At 40.2% G+C, this 22,029-nt stretch overlaps 1 protein-coding gene across 1 annotated transcript in view; it reads right to left on the bottom strand.

Moving 5' to 3' along the window:
- Positions 1–16,939, bottom strand: part of scaf8.L (SR-related CTD associated factor 8 L homeolog) — a gene marked incomplete at its 5' end in the record, with an annotated part of 68,206 nt that extends 51,267 nt beyond the window's left edge. The window contains 1 exon segment of the mRNA NM_001095790.1: positions 16,747–16,939. Coding sequence (NP_001089259.1) covers positions 16,747–16,776 — 30 coding nt within the window.
- Between the last annotated feature and the right edge of the window lie 5,090 nt (positions 16,940–22,029).

Here is a 22,029-nt window from a genome sequence, read left to right as displayed (position 1 = left end):
AATATTTAGTGTCAGTATCACTGGTGGCCATACACAGAGATCTGTGGATCTCTCCTCAATATGCCTACATTGAGGTGGGCGATATCAGGCTGATCAGATCGTGGGCCCTAGGGCCCAACAATTGGATTATAATATATGCACTACGGGTAGTCGGATCAATGAACCAGATGCGGCCGCGATCAGACGGGATTTTTAACCCTGCTTTCAGCCAGATATTGATCGGGGGAGCCACACTGTCGGCAGCTTTTAGCAGCCCAAAGATATTTGAAGCTATATGGAGGACCTGGCTGAACCTACAAAATATATGATGAAACTTGAGTAATACCTAGTCACTAATTAATTGGAACCGTTTCAATCTTCTCTTACGTCTCTTTTCTTGTTATTGTAACTTAATGTTTTGAAAATTGAAAAAATAAAATCTTTAAAAAAACAAAAAAACAAATGCTTTGTAAGGCTTTTTTTTTTTTTTTTATTGCTACTATTTATTACTTGTCTTTCTATTCCGGCTCTCTCCTATCCATATTCCAGTCTCTTATTCAAATCAATGCATAGTTGCTACAGTACTTTGGACCCTAGCAACTAGATTGCTGAAATTACAAACTGGACAGCTGCTGAATTAAAACCTAAATAACTCAAAAACTACAAGTAATACAAATTGTCTCAAAATACCACCCTCTACAGCAGGGATCCCCAACCTTTTGAACCCATGAGCAACATTCAGAAGTAAAAGGAGTTGGGGAGCAACACTACCATGAAAAATGTTCTTGGGGTGCCAAATAAGTGCTGTGATTGTCCATTTAGTAGCCCCTATGTGGATTGTCAACAGACATTGAGACTCTGTATGGCAGTGAACCTAGTTCTTATGCAACCAAAAGTTTCCTCCAAGCCTGGAATTCAAAAATAAGCACCTTCTTTGAGGCCACTGGGAGCAACATCCAAGGGGTTGGAGAGCAACATGTTGCTCACGAGCTACTGGTTGGGGACCACTGCTCTACAGCATACTAATTTGCCTGATCTAATCAAGATCAGGCAATGGATCAGCTGGGTGTACCATAGTTTGTTATGTGTGGGGCCACATTAAGATGTTTTGAATGGATATCTACAGTAGGCTCAAGCAAATGCAAGCAGTTCACCTTAATATCAACTTAGGTATGAAATAGAACGCAGTATTCAAAGGCAATTTGCAAATAATCTTCATTGTTTTTGGGTGGTGGGGGGTTTAAATCATTTATTTTTTCAATTCTGTTTTGGAATTACAACTGTATTTGGTTGTTGGGGTTTCAATTAGAATAGCAAATCAGCAACAGCACATAAGTCATGAAATGGAAGATTAATAGGAGAAGGACTGAGATGGAAGCAATACAAATCAGAATAATAATAAAACTTTATGCCTGGGAAAAGGCAAAACAGGGATCCCGATATTACAGAAACAATACATAATGACCATTTGAAAATTTGCTTAAAACAGGTCCATCTATAACACACTAAATTATTTTTATTACTGTTCTTAACATTCTTTAACATTTTGGAAGGTAAAGTATATATCTGTATGAAAGAAACAGAATTGGATATGAGTTTCCTTTCAACATGTTACATAATTATGAAGAATCTGAGTATCTGAGAAAGGTTTTATTATGTATTACCGTATATACTCGCGTATAAGCCGAGATTTTCAGCACCCAAAATGTGCTGAAAAATTCTACCTCGGCTTATAGGCGGGTCAATGGCAGCGCTACAAGGGCACCGGGAAAATATCTTTTGTTGGAGTCGAGGTTGCTGAGGACTCTGACTCCAAAACAAGGGCAGCACGCAGTGCGAGGCTAAACGCGTTTGGAAATACCTGCTTTCGCATCCCAAACGAACTTCCAAAAGGGCCAGCCAGGTGCCGCGTTGCTGGAGGCGGAAGTGCAGAACAAATGACAACTTCCGGTGTCCTCCTGCTATACCGCTGCCGTCCTGAACCCCTCTCTCACCCCCCTCTGGCCCATGGAGCCCGATGCCTTCCTGCGGGACTACCTAAAATCAGAGCTGGCGGCTGCAGCACAGGAGAGTTGCGTATTCCTTTTGCTGTTCGGCAGCACTGCTCCAGCGGTGGCTCACTAAGAAGAGTTGCTGCTGAACCGCACAGTCGGCCGCCTGCTGGAGGGAGTCTGGGGGAGGCACTTCCCATGTTCTGCTCCGTGTGGCTCCTCAACGCCCCGGGGAAGCCCCTGATGAGCTGCAGTCCGAGCTGGAGATGGACAGCGGTGTTCGACAAGTCCACCTCCCTGTCTGTGTGTCTGGCACCATGCCCAACTACACGATCAGGTACTGGGGGAGGGGTACACCCTGGCTCCTGCCCAACTAAAAGATTATGAGCTGGAGGGAGAAGAGACGAGCAGGAGAAAGGGAGAAGAGCAGCAGGGAGGGAGGGAGAAGAGAAGGAGGAAGGGAGAAGAGACAAGCAGGAGGGAAGATGCTGGGAGAGAGCATTCCTGTAATAATGGGCTACACACGTTGCAGGATTGCAAGCTGACTGGGCAAGCTCATGTGCCTGCATTTATGCTGTGCCAGTGGCTGGCATGTGAATGGGCTCCTTACTAATTGCCACTACTTGACCTGTAGTTTTACATATAAAAGTAAAGTCCTGCAGAGCAGCCCAGAAAAACACTGTCATATTATCACCATTGTCCCCTCAATTCTCATTCTATAGTCACTACAACTTGTGTGTCCATTAAGGGGGTATGAGGCTGCACTCTCTGCCCATGTGCGTCCCGGCACCCTGCTTTGCGCTGTTCACCCTGTGATGCATTTCTCACCCCTAGGCTTATACGCGAGTCAATAAGTTTTCCCAGTTTTTGTAGGTAAAATTAGGTACCTCGGCTTATACACGGGTCGGCTTATACACGAGTATATACGGTAATATATGGTTTTATGGACATTTTGAGCTTAAAAATAAATAGCTATTTACCAGGGGTACATTGAATTCAGTACTTTATTCAAGGCTTGACCAGCACTTTTTGCAGGATTTAGATATTGTGTGATAGAACTGTGACTATAACGTTTTGGCCAACTTAAAATGTTAAAATTTTTATTGACACACCTGGAGGAGATCCACAAATTAATAATTATTATTTATTACCTTTAACACTACTAAAAATGTATTTTCAGAAGTTGCTTGTATTTTTTTTTTCAACATGCACAAAAATCTATTTAAAGGGTAACTGTCACCCCAAAACTGTTTCCCCCACTGGAGGTGCAGACAAATACAGCAGTTAGGGGAAGCCATTGATTTTGTTTCCCCCCAAAAAACTCCCCCATGAGGTGGCCATAATGATCTCTCCCTGCCAGTGTGGTTGATCTAGCATCCAGGGGAGGGGTCACCTTTAGGTTATAAAATATGTGGGCTACTATACCCTTAAATAAGTAAATGTACTTATAACTTAACTGTTGCAGTTCATTGCCAGTTAGCGACAGCTTAGGCCAGCAAAATACTGCTTGTAGTATGAAGAGGATGCCTCAGAAAAGGAGAACATATTGTCCCTGTAAAGCTGTGGTAGCACATAGCAGTATTAATACCCAAACAAAAAAAATACATAGATTGTAACTCGGAGGGAAAAGAAAAACAAATTCTGCTTCCTTAAACATTTAAGGGATCATTTAAAAAGAGGGCACAAGTGCAAGAACTCAAGTGGGTGCCCCTTGGTGCTCATGCATGGAAACAAATTCAATGTGCGGAGCCTGTGCCCGCTGCCAGGCCAGGATTTGTGGAGAGGCCACCAGGGCCCGGGCCTAGGGCGGAAGGATTTTAGGGGGCAGCATGCTGCCCAACCACACACACATTGGTTTAGAAACACTGGGGAGGCGCAGGAGATAAAATAGTTTTTAAAATTTCCTGTGAACAAATCCCCATTGCTCTGGTCCCGATGAAGAAAATTTGATTGAATAAAAGGGAGGGGATGAGGCAACAAACAATAGCGGGCTTGGGGTTCCTGCTATGTAAATCCGGCCATGCCTACTGTCTCTCTCAATCTAGTGTTTCTAGTAAGTTAGGGGACAAGTAGGGGGGCAAGAGGGAGTGACAGACTGAGCTCATTTTATGCACCCTTCCTTCCACTTAGTAAATGAGCCCCATGAAGAACTATAAGTAGGTCATTCCCATGTTTTAATTTAAATCCACGTCATATTTGCCAAAATTAATTTAAACTTATACAAATATTTCACAATTAGCTACAAAGCCTAAAAAAGGCTAATATTAAAGGGATACTGTCATGGGAAAAAAAAACATTTTTCAAAATGAATCAGTTAATAGTGCTGCTCCAGCAGAATTCTGCACTGGAATCCATTTCTCAAAAGAGCAAACAGATTTTTTTATATTCAATTTTGAAATCTGAAATGGGGCTAGACATTTTGTCAATTTCCCAGCTGCCCCCAGTCATGTTACTTGTGCCTGCACTTCAGGAGAGAAATGCTTTCTGGCAGGCTTCCTTCTCAATGTAACTGAATGTGTCTCAGTGAGACATGGGTTTTTACTATTGCGTGTTGTTCTTAGATCTACCAGGCAGCTGTTATCTTGTGTTAGGGAGCTGTTATCTGGTTACCTTCCCATTGTTCTGTTGTTTGGCTGCTGGGGGGGAAAAGGGAGGGGGGTGATATCACTCCAACTTGCAGTACAGCAGTAAAGAGTAATTGAAGTTAATCAGAGCACAAGTCACATGACTTGGGGCAGCTGGGAAAGTGACAATATGTCTAGCCCCATGTCAGATTTCAAAATTGAATATAAAAAAATCTGTTTGCTCTTTTGAGAAATGGATTTCAGTGCAGAATTCTGCTGGAGCAGCACTATTAACTGATTCATTTTGAAAAAAACAGTATCCCTTTTACACCCAGATTGTTAGATTGTTCAGAGTTCTTTTGAAACAAATTAATATACTAAAGGAGACCATTCCCCTTATTCGCTAAGCTGGCAACATGGAATAGAACAGAGCAGAGAAGCTTTACAGAGGGCCCATTCTGACAACAATTAAATGTAGACATTGTATTATGTGTCATATAGACCTATGGTGGAAATAAGAAAAAACTGATGGAAATTGTCCTTGGCCAATATCAATACTTACAACAATCTCCCTGAACGGCCTTCACGTGTCTTCCCGTCTGCTATAATGAAAAGTCACCTGCGCTAAAGCACATGCAGCGCTTCATTTTCCGAAGTTGTCTGAAGTTTCCTCGTGAAGCAACTTCGGAAAACGAAGCGCCACCTGTGCTTTAGCGTAGCCGACTTTTCATCATAGGGGACTGGAAGACACGCAAAGGCAGTTCGGGGAGATTGTCGCCCAAAAGAAGAAGCGATTAGTCGCCAGGCGACTAAATGTCCCCGAATCTGCTCGTGTGGACTGACCCTAAGGGGTAAATTTATCATGCTGTCTAAAAAGTGGAGTGAAACATTACCGGTGATGTTGCTCATAGCAACTAATCAGATCTTTGCTCTTGTTTGTTGAAATCTAAATTGCTGATTGGTTGTTCTGTGCAACATCACCAGTAATGCTTCACTCCACTTTTTACACAGCATGATATACACACCCTTAATTCACACTTCCTCATATCTATGACACAATATCTAAATTGCTAATAACAGCTTAAAGCAAAAAAATGTATTTAAATTGTTAAATGCTTTGAAGAATAATTTAAGGGGCATAGTTATTAATATTGGAGACAAACAGCATCGGTGATCTTGCCCATAGCAACTAATCACATCTTTGCTTCTGTTTTTTTTAACTTGTAGGTGACTGTTCAAATCTAAATGCTGATTGGTGGCTATAGGCAATATCACAGGTGATGTTTGTCTCCAATATTAATAACTATGCCCATTAGAGTACTCTTCAAAGCATTTAACAATTGAAATACATTTTTTTTTTTTATTGGGCTGTTATTAGCATTTTTATTCTACTAAATTAGATTACTAAATTAAGGAGTTCTTTTTCAGAGTGGTTGACATCCTGGGATCAGTTGAATGTGCAGGTTATGTCGCTGATTAGTTCTGCAGATGGCTCACTGCACTCATGTACTTACCCAAGAAAAAAAATACTTTTCCCAAGATAAGTTAGCAAATTAATCCAGGTTAATGTCAGATATCTGACAAAACCATATACTTAGCAAATAGGCAACTTGGGAATTGTGCTGTACTGAAGAGTTGCAGCTACTTTCCTCTGTCTGCTAGCACAGCACATACAGATGGCTGTATGGATAGTGTCATCCCATTGGAGACTTTGTCTCCATATTGGATTAACTCTGGGACTGCCAGTCCAACATCCCAGACTGAGAACTGCTGAGCCCAAGGTCCTATAATTTAAAAAGGAAATTAAAATAAATTGCAAAAGTGCTCAGAAGAGCACGGAGAGCAAATTTACTTAGTTCCACATTCCTGTGTTGATATGCGCTCAGTGTGTCTGCTGCAGGCCAATGCTGTGTCTGTCAGTGCAGAAGAACAGCTGAGCAGATGGGAGCGGACAGGCTGCTCTCCACCTGCAGAAAAAACTCGGGTGGAGAGAAGCTAAGACTGTGCCGTGCATGCCCTCACCCTTAGACTAACAGCAAACTGGACTTTTTTTTGCCCGTGCAAAATAACCTTTTTGTTAGCTAGCAAAACACCCATTTGGATTCAGTTCAGCCGGGCAGTAGGATTCGGCAGAATCCGAATCCTGCTGGAAAAGGCAGAATCCTGTATTCGGTGCATCCCTACTTACATACCTATGTAGAGTCACTTGCTTGCCTGTCTGGCTCACCCACATGCACACCTTCACTAGCTAATTACATTGATGCTTGTCTCTGATGTCGCCACATCAACAAAGTGTTTTTCCAAAGAATTTCCAAAGAAAAACACTCCAAAAATGAAATATATGAAGTGCCCAGACTGAGTGAAATTGAACAGAAAAGCAGCAGTTTAAGCTTATATGGCTCTTATCAAGCACTATACAGAGCCATGTAGGCTTGAAATGTCCCATGTCCTTTCCACTAAAAATAGGCACTTTTATCTGCTGTAAGACTAAATAAAAAAATAGACACTTTTATAAATCATGTTTGAGTGCTGTCCAATGGAATTTCTTCTAAGTGTTGGGAAAATAAACTGAAAATGGACAATATCCCACAGGAAGCCTTTGCAAGTCTCAAGACAATTGCCATCAATGGTCTCATGGGTCCAGCCTTCTGAATAAATATCTGGCCAAACCCCAATTATATAACAGGAGTGGCCATAATTTTAGCCCCTTAAATGAGCCAATAAGCTGCAAAATAATTCAAGAATTTGCTGTTAAAGAGTCAGCATCAAATAACAACCAGCTTTAGTTAGAATTCATAACAACACAAATCTAAATCCTAGAAGCATATAGAGTGCACAAATCTTGCTAATTTTAAAATAACCCATGGCTGTCCACGCCACTTCAGATATTGAAAAATGTTTCATTTGCAACTAAAACATCAGAATCGGGATGGCAAGACCACAGAACAACTTGTATTAACTGCTGCTGCATAATGCAGAAATGATACTACTCCATCTGAATTCAAGGAAAACTAAAGAAAGAAGGCACAAAAACACCACTGGCTTATTTAGAACAGACAATGGCCTAAGAGATATTGTTAGTATACAGTGTAAAATATAGATCTGCCCTCATTGGATTATAGTGTTTTGATTTCCAATTGAGAAAAGCAATTGAACATTTTAGACAGTAAGAGAAATACGTATTCAACAACACAGTTGTTGCCTTTCACTTTTTGCGATTCATCTATGATTTGGTGCCCAACAACCTGCAAACCAGAGCAGCGGATAACCCAAAATCACTGCCTGGTCAGTTTTGGTTTAACTACAGATACCCTGAGGTTGCGGTTTGACTATACAGCTGTATGGCAAAAGCACATGGAAACACTAAGGCGGTACCAATCCTAAAAACAGCAACATATTTCAATTTTACTTAGGCACAGTGGTTGTTTCATTGCACATACTTTCTTTAAATTGAAAATAGCATAAACCTAAACTCATCTTTGACCACTAGTAAGATGATTCTCAAGTTTTCATAACAAGAAAAAACATATTGGTAGCACAACATAAAACACAATTTCAGTTATATTCCAAATAACTTCTAATAGCAACAATCATTCCAAAATGTATCCGACACTTACAGCTTCCAAAAAAGAATAAAAAAAATAATAATACAAAAGTATTTAACAATCACGAATATATGTGCTTATTTCCGAATACCTTCTAATGGAAACCGGTGAAACCAATTCAGCACCAAAAACAAAAGAAGCCTACAGCACACTATAATGATATAATGATAAGACCTTCTAAAATGTAACTGGTTAATAACATCACATTACTGTTTTATGAAATCTTCACAAAACATGACATGCAGTAATCATTAAAGTCACAGGTTTCTTATTAAATATTCAAACCTGACTAGTACGATAAAGGGGCACTTCTATACCCTGATGTCGACCCTAGAAAAAATGACACATTTGATTAGACATTGAAACTGTTCACTTAAACAAGCACATTTCTTTCCTGATTTAATAACATTGTTGAAAGACTTGCTGACTCTCAAATTAGTTTAAAGGGATCCTGTCATCAGAAAACATGTTTTTTTCAAAACGCATCAGTCCAGCAGAATTCTGCACTGAAATCCATTTCTCAAAAGAGCAAACTGATTTTTTTATATTCAATTTTGAAATCGGACATGGGGCTAGACATTTTGTCAATTTCCCAGCTGCCCCCAGTCATGTGACTTGTGCCTGCACTTTAGGAGAGAAATGCTTTCTGGCAGGCTGCTGTTTTTCCTTCTCAATGTAACTGAATGTGTCTCAGTGGGACATGGGTTTTTACTATTGAGTGTTGTTCTTAGATCTACCAGGCAGCTGTTATCTTGTGTTAGGGAGCTGCAATCTGGTTACCTTCCCATTGTTCTTTTGTTTGGCTGCTGGGGGGAAAAAGGGAGGTGGGTGATATCACTATAACTTGCAGTACAGCAGTAAAGAGTGATTGAAGTTTATCAGAGTACAAGTCACATGACTTGGGGCAGCTGCGAAATTGACAATATGTCTAGCCCCATGTCAGATTTCAAAATTGAATATAAAAAAATCTGTTTGCTCTTTTGAGAAATGGATTTCAGTGCAGAATTCTGCTGGAGCAGCACTATTAACTGATTCATTATGACAAAAAATGTTTTTCCCATGACAGTATCCCTTTAAACATATTGTACATAAATCTATTATCTCATACTTTCTTCTGTACTTATTCAGTTACTTACCAATAATAATTTTTCATTGAAAATTACTGAAAAACACTACTGTGTAATCAATATAAAGTTATTTTTAAATTCCCCCTACCAGTGCTATGCCATCAGCACAGGGAGGGCACGCCCAGTACAAGTGGCCATGTTGGGGTAGACGTATGATGAGCGAATGCCGAGACATGCACATTATACGCATGTGCTTTTATTCAAAGATCACACTGCCTTCAGCCTAGAGAGACTTACAGAATAATTTCTCATCACTGGGTGAGAAATGTGAAGGGTAAATAGTGCTGGGTTGGGGGCAGGTGTCTAAAAAAGAACAATGCTGTGATTTATTACAGGTAATACTGACATGTTTAATTTGTTACAGAAACGTATCTGTATCATTTATATGCTAATATAACGTAGGCACAAAGTCCAAATAAAAGCTGATGACAGAACTCACTATTATGTTCCAGTTCTTCGAGATTGAAATAAACAGGGTTTTTGTACGACTGAACTAGTGTGCTCTTGTCTTTTTTTCTACAGCTATCATGTTCCTATATTGTCATTGCCATGCAGCTTAGAAGAGGCGTCCCCAACCTTTTTCACCATTGAGCCACATTCAATTGTAGAAAGAGTTGGGGGAAACACAAGCATGAAAAAAATTCCTGGAGGTGCCAAATAAGGGGTGTGATTGGCTATTTCTTAGACCCTATGTGTACTGGCAGCCTACACGAGGCTCTGTTTGGTCGAACATTTGGTTTTATGAAACAAAAACTTGCCTCCAAGCCAAGAATTCAATATTATGCACCTGCTTTGAGGCCACTGGGTGCAACAGACAAGTGGTTGGTAAGCAACATGTTGCTCATGAGCTACTGGTTGGGGATCACTGGTTTAGAATAATGTCAAACACAGAATTGTCTCCACTGGCAATTAAACACTAAGTCACCCATACAGGCAGCCATTGACAGAAACAGCCTGTGACTGCATACATGGGCAGAGTTTGACCCAAAATTGCTTGTGTACAGTTTCAAATGAAAATTGACCCAATGTATACAATCAAACTGCAGTTGCCATGGAATTTATTGTGAGCCTGCATGAGTGAAAAGTATCAGCTTCATGCCAGCAGAAAACAGTGTGTAATTAGTCTCAAAGGGGTTGTTAACTATTAGTATGTTATAGAATATCCTATTTTTAGCAACTCTTCAACTGGTCTTCATTTTTTAAAAATAGTTTTTGAATTATTTGTCTTTTGTAAACCAACTGGAAATGCTCTTAAAACATTAATCTCTACATTATACTAAAAGTTAATTTAAAAGTGAACCTACCCTTTAAAGGAATAATAACCCCCGCATTTTTTTCTCTTTTTCAAGTGTTAGCCCCCCTTCCCAACAACATGTCTGCCATTGATTAAACCTCCACATGTGCCCTGTACCTGGTTTCCAAATGCAAAACTGTACAAAATGGACAAAAGCCACCATTGTCGGCCAAATAACATCTGGGGGCACATTTACTAGTGGTCGAATATCGAGGGTTAATTAACCTTCAATATTCGACCGTCGAAGTAGAATCCTTCGTCGAAGGATTTACCGCATTTCCATCGATCGAACGATTAAATCCTTCGAATCGAATGATACGAAGGATTTTAATCCATCGATCGAACGATTTTCCTTCAATCAAAAAAAGCTAGGAAAACATTGGTGCTCGGTAGGTTTTAGGTGGCGAAGTAGGTGGTCGAAGTTTTTTTTAAAGAGACAGTACTTCGACTATCGAATGGTCGAATAGTTGAACGATTTTTAGTTCGATTCGTTCGATTCGAAGTCGAAGGTCGAAGTAGCCAAAAAAATACTTTGAAATTCGAAGTATTTTTTATTCTAATCCTTCAATCTAGCTAAGTAAATGTGCCCCCTGGAGTCAGGTTCCCTAGCAGCAGCTTAGTAGTAGCATACACACATTGCTTTGCAATGGACACCATGGAAAACTTGACTATGTGGCCAAAGGGTGGTGGGTTTTGTTCTCCTTTAAATTATCCACTCTTAAATGTGGCCATTCCCAGGACGATTAAGCTGCTGATTTATTCTCTTCAGACCAAGTCAGCAACTTATATTAACAATTAGGGTTCAATATTATTGATTGTTGATCTTAAAAAACTACTCCTTTAAATTGATATTAAAAACTATATATATATAAAAACAAAAAGTCTTCTTTACATGTAGGTTTGTAATATCTTTTACAAAGTGCAATTATGGCAATAAGCATGCAAGGCAATGAGGTGCAAATTAAGTGGGGCATGGAGCAGATTCACTCCTCTAAAGGTGGCTATACACGGGCCGATAAAAGCTGCCGACAGACCGTGTCGGCAGTTTATTGGCCCGTGTATGGGGCCCCCCGACGGGCTTCACCAATCGAGATCTGGCCGTCTCGATCGGATGGGACTGATAATCCCGTCGGATCGCGGCCGCATCTATTCATTGATGCGGTCCCGCGATCCGACCGCCCGTTTGGGCATCGTTAGGATCTGATCGTTATGTATCCCTCCTTCTATTGTACAGCATTAAAGGATATGTTGGTGCTTTATAAATTAAATAACAATAAGAGCTGAAAATTCACCACTTTATGTTTATGCTTTTAAAGATGCCCATACTAGCTCTCCTTCCTTTCTGCTCATGATTTACAGCCCATGCTCATGTAGTATTCACTTTACAAGAGCATGAAAACTATATATCAAGAGTCGACTTTTTAGATTGCAAGCTATTTTGGAAGAGCTCTGTTCACCTCTTGAATCAGTCATTGGTTGCTTTGTATCCAATTCTGTATGTTCTATGTATATACCCATTAATTGTACAGCACTGCTGAATATGTTGGGTGCTTTATAAATACATATTAGCATTATTAGCACTGGTCACATCATCCATCAACTTTACATTCTGCTACTGTTTTGGTAACTTATTATACACTAGTAGTGATGGGCGAATATATTCGCCAGTCGCAAATTCGCAGCGAATTTCCTTGTTTCACGCCAGCAAATAAATTCGCAAAACTCATCAGAAAAGTTGTGCGCATAAAAATGTCACGCGTCAAAAATTTTTGGATGCCCGTTGACTTTAATGCATTTGGACAAAATTTACGCGCGTCAAAATAATTTTGACACCCATTGACTTCAATGCGTTTCGTCATATTCCTTTTTAGGCTGTAGTTCTCTTAATCTGTCCATTTTACTAAAATAATGTTGCTGAGGTAAGACAGGTGTTAAAAAAACAACAAACCTTTCTAAATAATTTTCTAAACATTTTGTAATGATCGTTGTGATATTTCATAGGACTAAAGGACTATATCGGGCAAATTGTGTGAATAATTGGTCACTGGGTTATAACACCTCTGAATACATTTTTTATCACAAATGCCATGAAATTAACACTCCTCAGCCACAATTCAACTAGATGGTTGCCATAACACACCAACCCTTCATCGTTCATTATCAGTATCTGGCTTTACACCTGATCCCTTCTACCATATAGTATAAATTACTTCAGTTTGGAAAGCAACCTATTATTCCACCACAACTTTACATATGTAAACTAGCATCAAATTATTTTTCACAAACTTTACTCATCCCTAGGACCTTTTGTATAGCATCTCTGAAGTTACTTCCATTGGGTTTCAGTTGAACATTACCTCTTGTTTTGATTTCTATCCCTTTGATTTCATCTGCATGTTTATGTATCAACTATGTTATGCTTTTACTACAGATACACCACTACAAATTCCTGATATTTCTAGTCATGATTTTCTTTAAAAATGTACCAAATATTTTATTTATGCTAACTATGTTTACTGGGAATTAGGGATGCACCAAATCCAGGATTCGGCAAAGATTCTGCCTTTTTCAGCAGGTTTCAGTGCCTCGCTGAACCAACTTTTCTAGGTTAGTCTTGGCTAAGACTAACCCCACAAAGTTTTTTAAGTATATTAATAGTAAAAAGATGCAGGTTTAGAGTTTCTTTAAATAATGGTATCAGTATTGTTGTAACAGCTACAGAAAAGGCTAAATCAGTTCTTTTCTTCAGTGTATACAATAGAGGAGTCAAGAAGAGTTCCCAGGCTCACTTCATAGCTGCACTGATGGCTCAGCACAATCTAGTCAGTGGCTGACTCAGGTTATGATTCATAAAGCTTTAATACAAATTAATGTAAACAAGGCGCCAGGGCCAGATGGCATACACCCCCAGGTTCTAAGAGAGCTTAGTTCCGTTTTAGACCGGCCCCTATTTCTTATTTTCTCCGATTTGCTTTCATCTGGTATGGTACCTATGGACTGGAGAAAAGCGGATGTCATTCCAATATGTAAAAGGGTATTACGATCACAGCCTGGCAATTATAGGCCAGTAAGTTTGACATTTGTGGTGGGCAAATTATTTGAAGGCTTGATCAGATTCAACGTTTTGTTCTAGTGAATAGCATTATGGGCAGAAATCAGCATGGCTTTATGTCATATCAGACAATTTTTTTATGATGAGGTAAGATGCTGGACAGTGGGGGGGGCAGTAGATGTGATCTATTTGGATTTCGCCAAAGCGTTTGATACTGTGCCCCACAAACAACTAAACTAAGGTCTGTTGGGCTTAATGAAGTCTTTTGTACATGGATAGGAAACTGGCTACAGGATCAGTTACAGAGGGTGGTTTGTTAATGGTACATTCTCTATTCAGAGTAAGGTTCTTAGTGAGGTCCCTCAGGGCTGGGTATTGGGTGCGGTTTTATTGAACATGTTCATTAATGACTATGGGGAGGGCATTGTAAGTAGTGTTTGCAGATGACACACCTGGCAATATCAACATTTATCAATGTTGATAAATTCATGCACCTGGGATGTAAAAATATCCAATGGGACTGCACTAAGTAAATCCATTATGGAAAAGGACCTTGGAGTCCTTGTAGATGATAAACTTGGCTGTAGCAAGCAATGCTAGTTAGCAGCATCAAAGGCAAATATGGTCTTGAACTGTATTAAAAGGGGCATAGATTCACAGTAGGAAGTGGTCATTCTTCTACTGTATAGAGCACTGGTAAGGCCCCATCTAGAATATGCTGTACAGTTTTGGTCTCCAGTGCTCAAAAAGGACATTTTCCTTGTTGAAAATAAACACATTAGGGTGATGCTACACAGGACATTTGTTGCGCACAAGAAACATGTTACCGTAGGAGCAACAGATCTACTGAAGAACAATGGAAACTGCCTGAGTAAAACATCCATTTGTTAATCATTCAAAGTTGCCCTAATTAGAAACTTTGCACGGATTGCCTTATTAAATAAATCAAACTAAAGGTGGCTATACACAATAAGATTGACGCCAAACAAGCAGATCTTAACCCGATATGCCCACCAGAGGCAGGGCAATATTGGGTTAATCCGATCGTGCAGCCCTAGGGCCGAACAATCGAATTACAACTAAGGAAATGGGCGCCAACGGGATGAGGACTGCATCAACTAGCCGATGCGGCCCTTGATTAGCAAAAAAAAAAATCAAACCTGCCTGATCGGTATCTGCCCGATTTTTAGTCTGATATCGATCAGAGAGACCAGTTGGAACGCCCCCACACAGGCAGATAAACTGCCGAATCGGTCTAAAGGACCGTTTAATCTGCCCGTGTATGGCCAAGATAAGATTTACCCACAGTGATTTACAATGTTCTGGGTGCAGAGGTACAAATGATTTGTCAACCGTGATATCTGCAGATTTCCCACGGACGACAGTTTGCCATCACCCTTAAATGAGAAGTCAACCCTTTAAGAAAAAAACTTTTAACCCCCCACCCCACCTAAACCCCCTCTCCCTCCTCCCCCCAGCCTAACTGCCCCCCCCGGGGAAAGTGCCCCATACTTTATACTTAGCCCTTGGCGCAGATTCTGGCATCGGAGTTACACGCAGCCATGTTCCGGGTCTTCGTGTCTTCTTCCAGGGCTTCGGCAATTTTCATGAGTTTCGGCGCATGCGCAGTTGTTGCAGACAGCCAAACTACTCCAACTGTGCATGCGTCAACATGTGATCTCCCACTCAGCTTCCCGAAGACCTGGAAGATGGCTGAGTGGAACTCCGATACCAGAATCTGCGCGGAGGGGTAAGTATAAAGTATGGGGCATTTCCCTGGGGGGGGGCAGGAGAGATGGGGGTCTCCGTGGGATGGGGGGTACGGGATTTTTTCTTAAAGAGTTGATTTCTTTAAGTCTCCCAGCGACACATCTTCTTTTCTGTGGCGACTAATCTCCCTGAAATGCCTTCCCACTGGCAAGAATACGAGTCGCCAGCGGGATGGCATACAAATCGCTTCAGATTTCTGAAGTTGCCTCACGAGGAAATTCCCTATCTGCCACCACCCTAAGACACACAGAGCTACTAGTAGCAACTACAATGCCAGAAAATACCCTGCCATAGACAATGCTGAGAATTACCTCTGCTAAAACCGTTATCCTGGGCGACTAATCTGCCACTACCCACTACATTTTTTCTGCTGTATACACCCCTCTTTTGTACAGCATTCTTTCATGTGTTGGTGCTTTATATGAATACGGTAATACAATGTAGTTTTTCCCGGCTGGGTCCCCTAGCAACGCATGCGTATAGAAACGGATCCGCACACACTCAAGTTAATGCAGTCGGAGAGTATCCACTTTTATTTAGCCACCAAACATTCAACGTTTCGGGGGGGAACACCCTCCCTCCCTTCATCAGGACCTGAGGGAAACGTTGAATGTTTGGTGGCTAAATAAAAGGGGATACTCCCCGACTGCATTAACTTGAGTGTGTGCGGATCCGTTTCTATATGTAGCTGTTATATGAAGAAGGGCCATTAGTGTATGCTTAGCAGGGGGCTAATTATGAGAAACAGCACACTTATTATGTTAACGTTTAGTAGGACCTACAACTGATCATATAGTTGCCCTGTTGTCTCAAAAGAAGCATTTTGAATATGTCACTTTATGTTGCCTATTAATGATAGAAATATATTTATTTTTATACAGCAACTTTCTAAATACTATCTCTCTCTCTCTCTCTCTTTGCTAGAAACTGAAAGAAAATCCCTCAAGTTTAAACTTTGCCTTGATTTAATGAAATGAGCCATGTCATATCATTTCCCAGTACAGCCCATAGGCCTGATCAAAATAGTCCAGACCTCTAGAGGACAAAAAGTCTAGTATTACTACACCTTTCAATTCTAGACCGCTTTTTGCTGAGAAGGATGAGCTAACACGTTAAGAAAATGCGCAAATTTAGAAAAATATACATTTATCCTAATGGCTATTTTGCTCCAAGACGCTGCACGGGCGCCTATTAAACAGCTCAAACGCAGTGCCACGGTCAGGAGGATAGAGCAGGAGAGGAAAGGCTCGGTGAGGAAATGAAGCCTCACGTCGCTACAAAAAAAAATTAGAATTTAGCTCTTTAAGGCGGCAACTTCTGATCAATTAATTAGTAGAATATGAGCAAAGTGTGCGGATACAGACCTCGGTGTTAAAGGTTTTGACGGCATCCATGTTGTCGGCTAATGTAGAATCGCCGTGTTGTTTGGGGGAAGTGGCGGTGAGAGGAGGATGGAGGGGGAGGGAGAAGGAAGAGCAAGGGAACGTGACGCCGCACAGAGGAGGGGGAAAAGCTCTCATGATACTGGGAGCATAATGGACTCCGCTTAGCTCGGCTTCGCGTACTTACTGTATATGGAATGCCTACGTACATTCTTGTAAGGAGTTTATTAGGTTTCTCTATTAAACGGCAAGTGCTACGAATTATTTATTCTGGCGTTCCTTTACTAAAAGTTCTCGAAAAGTACCCGCATTTTATATATTTATCTTATTGCGTAACCAGACTCGCTGTACGCCACTCAAATCGCCGTAGACTGATTTATTTAATCTAAGACTGAGTATAAAATCGGAGATAATAGCAAGCTCGGTTACATGGTGGCACCCATGCATAAAAACAAGTATTGTGGGTATATGCTTCCGCCATCTTTGTAAAGGGCAAGGCGAATGCGGGTGGTATGACGGGAGAAGATAAAATGGCTAATGCCGTATTATAATTTGTCTGTTTGTTGGAGTGCAGTGAAATAATCAACAATAAGAAAAGGAACTGAGCGGGTTTAGTAAAAAAAGAAACAAAAGCCACATGATTACTCCATGAGAAGCAAAGTAGGGCTGATTTATATAAGTATGTTGTTTTTTACTCCCCAAGTTAAGCTTTTATTATACAGCTTTATAAATATCCCTGTATCACGGCATTAAAGTCATGATGTCTGTCATATTTAATTTCCTTTTTTCCCATGCATTTTATTCTTTATTGAAAAAAAAAATGTGTTATAGATATATAGATAAGACATTACAAATACTTTTGTGTTGCAGTTCTACTCCACTGTACAATGTTGTAGACAAAATAAAGCTAGAGGGATGGGTAGTGAATGGGGAGAGCTAAGTAACGAAGGGATATTGCAGTTCACCATCCCGCAGCTATATTTCTAAATAAACACACAACAAGGGAAGTATGGCAGAAGCACAGGGTGGTACGTCCTTTTCATTCACAAGAAGCCTGTGGCAGTCTTGGATTGTCATTCTCTCCTTTGAATTACCTGGAAAACCACAAAATGTTCTTAACACAGTTCCTAAGTGCCAGGATTGCTCCTTCCATATGGGTGCCCTGAAACATTTCATAGAATATCGCATAGTAAGTGAGAAAGTTCTAGGGCCCAGTATTTGAGTTCATTTTCCAGTGCATTAAGCAGGGCATGTGCAAATGGGTACTCCCAAAATTTGTACAAAACTGTTCATTAATGATGTACCATGGCCAATAACTGGTACCTGCACAGGTTACATTCATGCATGAAGGTGCTACCTTGGATAGCCATCCATGCAGTGTCTTTGTGCTTTAGTCGGCTTGTTAGACAGTCTTTGCATTTTACAGACAAAACCCTCTCCCAATAGTCCTAAAATTTGGTCTTGTCCACTGACATGCCAGCGCAACCCTCGCAGTAACCAGCAACATCATTGGAATAAATCTATATGATTGGTGCATGAATGTGAAACTTTGGCAGATTGAGAGGACAGACTGAGTGCATGAAAAAAAAGTTAGCAGCATAAATCTAATAAATAATATTCCTATGAAATGCTATACAAATCTTGGTTTGGGGAGGCAGACACCGGCTAAATCAGGACTATATTCTGTAAGTGATAAGAAAATTAATTGAAGCAGATTATATGATTGGGTTTGTCAAGCCATTGGTCTCTTCTCGGCACACCATAGCAATTAAAAGTGTTTATCCCATTACATTACGTGAAAATATCACACATTAATCAGACAAGAATAGACCCTGTGCCCTCTCAGGTTTGGTCTCCATACCCTTTCTCCAAGACTCCCATCCTTACTACTTACATAATAGCTGTTAATTACATCCCTATATATCATCTTCCCTGATATGTTAATACTCATTCAACTGTAAAGGGTAGTGCATTCACATTTCAGGACTTTTTGTTGAGATTGGGGGAATCACTATTAGGCCATCTCTATTTTTTTTGCCTGGCAAGTTGATGTGACCTGCACACTACATTTCTGTTACGTCACATGTTGGGGAATATTTCCAGTGTGATGCAGAGTTTGTTCCCATTCTATAAATTATTCCTTAGTATTAATGTTGTAATGCTATCTGGTAACCAGATTCATTAACTCTTTGCACACACCGGGGCATATTTATAAACAATAGGCAAATTTGCACGTGGGCAGTAAACCATAGCAGCCAATCAGTGACTGGCATTTTATAGGCAGCTACTGGTTGAACATTTGATTGGTTGCCATGGGTTGCTTCCCAGGTGCAGATTTGCACAGTGTTTATAAATGAGCCCCCACTGCATCTAATCATGTCCTCCCCACATAAGACTGGAACTACACGATGTGTCTTCATCAGATCCGACGCAATGAGAGGAAACGGATGCGACGAGACAGATGCAACGGAAATAAGGTACATCCGACACGACTGTTGGATGAAGGCGCATCGTGCAGTGTTCGCTTCCGACTGTTGTGTCGGATGCACACAGTGACAAGGTCCGACATTTCTATTACTTACCTTATTTTTGTTGCATCCGTCTCATCGCACCCGTTTCCTCTCATCCTGTCGAATCTGATGAAGATGCATTGTGTAGTTCCAGCCTTATAGACTGACCAGATAGGAAGGGCAGATAGATCAAATGCTCTTGTTAAAACAGCAAAAGACCACATTTGACCACAACTTCTGAAACAGTTTGAGTTTTAAAGGGATACTGTCATGGGGAAAACATTTTTTTTCAAAATGAATCCATTTCTCAAAAGAGCAAACAGATTTTTTTATATTCAATTTTGAAATCTGACATGGGGCTAGACATATTGTAAATTTCCCAGCTGCCCCAAGTCATGTGACTTGTGCTCTGATAAACTTCAATCACTCTTTACTGCTGTACTGCAAGTTAGAGTGATATCACCCCCTCCCTTCCTCCCCCCCCAGCAGCCAAACAAAAGAACAATGGGAAGGTAACCAGATAGCAGCTCCCTAACACAAGATAACAGCTGCATGGTAGATCTAAGAACAGCACTCAATAGTAAAAACCCATGTCCCACTGAGACTCAGTTACATTGAGAAGGAAAAACAGCAACCTGCCAGAAAGCATTTCTCTCCTAAAGTGCAGGCACAAGTCACATGACCAGGGGCAGCTGGGAAATTGACAAAATGTCTAGCCCCATGTCAGATTTCAAAATTAAATATATAAAAATCTGTTTGCTCTTTTGAGAAATGGATTTCAGTGCAGAATTCTGCTGGAGTAGCACTATTAATTGATGCGTTTTGAAAAAAACATGTTTTCCGATGACAGAATCCCTTTAAAATTCATATTCTGAAGTCTTGGTGAAACAAATCCACCTATGACGAGTATATTGAGGGACTATTTGAGGACTATAAAGTATGTACAACTGGGGTCAAAAGTTTGAGATGATTTTGTTAGATTAGCCACAGATATTGAAGCAATAATGAAGGACATAACATACAACCCCAGATCAGCCATATAACTGATAAATAACTCCATTCCTGAACAAAGGCATTGCCATCTTTTTTTTTTAAAGGTTATGTTTTATTTGTTTTAATAAACAACAAAAAACATTGATACATCAATAAATATGTGTACATTTAAATATGTGTCACTGGTATTTACTGCATTCCTTCCAAATATTTCCTCTTATTTGGAGTACGAATTGGTCGTAGAGGTAATTTCAGGTAAAGAAAAATGTATTTTATTGGATTACATAGTTATCGCTAGTTGCGTGCCCAGGCCCATTTCCTACCAAGGACTCCATACCTTCTCAAATTTATTTGACGTGCCTTTTGCTTCATGTGTGAGCTTTATCATGGGTATCGTAGAGTCAACTAATTTTATCCAGGAGTACCTTGTGGGAGGGGTGGGTCCCATCCAGTCCCATCCAGTGCATGACCACACATTTTTTTGCATAAAACAACAGTGCCCTAAACCTCGATCTCGCATAGGTAGTGGGTACGTCGGGGCACATTTACTTAGCTTGAGTGAAAGATTAGAATGAAAAATACTTAGAATTTCGAAGTATTTTTTTGGCTACTTTGACCATTGAATTGGCTACTTCGACCTTAGACTACGACTTCGAATCGAACGATTCAAACTAAAAATCGTTGGACTATTCGACCATTCGATAGTCAAAGTACTGTCTCTTTAAAAAAAAACTTTGACCACCTACTTCGGTTAATTAACCCTCGATATTCGACCAATTGTAAATGTGCCCTTAGGTGTTCCACTACACCCAGGAGACATACCAAGGGAGAGAGTATTTGTGGCAATTCCTAGGTGTTTGATAAAGAGGCCATTATTTGCGACCAGTAAGGCATTGCCATCTTAATGTATAATATGAAACATCAATATTATTATGTATTAAAAGCAGGATTTTAAAAACTGTGCACACAAGTTTAAAATGTACACACAAAATAATTTTTTACGCACATAGCCAAGACGGAATAAGAGGGAACATTGATGACAGGATAAATACTGTGCCATTGTCATTTATAAAGCCTTCATAATATATTACTGTGTCAATTTCATGTATAACAAACTAAGAATATAGTAAGGAAACTAAGGAAAAATACTGTAGCAATTTTATGTATAATACAAGAGGGCCAGTGGGAGCACTCCAGGCTAAAAAAATACGTTTAAATACAATGGAAGTGCAACTGACATCTTAATAATCAATGCACATTCCCTGGTCCCCTGTCTATGATCATAAAATTGGTAAGCCACCAAACCACGTCATGGTAAACCCCATACGGTGGTCCCTAACTGTTTACCTCTGTTCATAGTGTAAAAGGCATGGGACCACTTTAGTTGAAGGGGCGGGTAGGGGGTGCTACAAACCACTTTGAAGCAGAACTTCCACAATATTCCTCCAGGAAGTGGATAAATGGGGGAGGATATTTTGATAGGGGTGTCATTAATAACAGATACGACCAGAAGTTGTATGTACACGAGTTGCAAGCCAGTAACAGTAATAAATATATATGTGCAAGTGAAAAGGAGCTTGGTTGGTAAAATGAAAAAGCTACCGGTAATGGCACTAGAAAAGAAATATGATGTCACTGGCTTTGTTTAAACATGACTGAATGAGTTGTACAACTTTGCAGTAAATATAAAAGGCTATACTTTGTTTTGGAAGAATAGGGAAAAAAAAGGAAGAGTATGTTTTTATAAAGAAGGTAGGTAAAC

Source organism: Xenopus laevis, chromosome 5L, assembly GCF_017654675.1.
Source record: "Xenopus laevis strain J_2021 chromosome 5L, Xenopus_laevis_v10.1, whole genome shotgun sequence".
Taxonomy (NCBI): Eukaryota; Metazoa; Chordata; class Amphibia; order Anura; family Pipidae; genus Xenopus; species Xenopus laevis.
The sequence above is the reverse complement of the archived record's forward strand: the minus strand, read 5'-3'. Positions and strand labels throughout refer to the sequence as shown.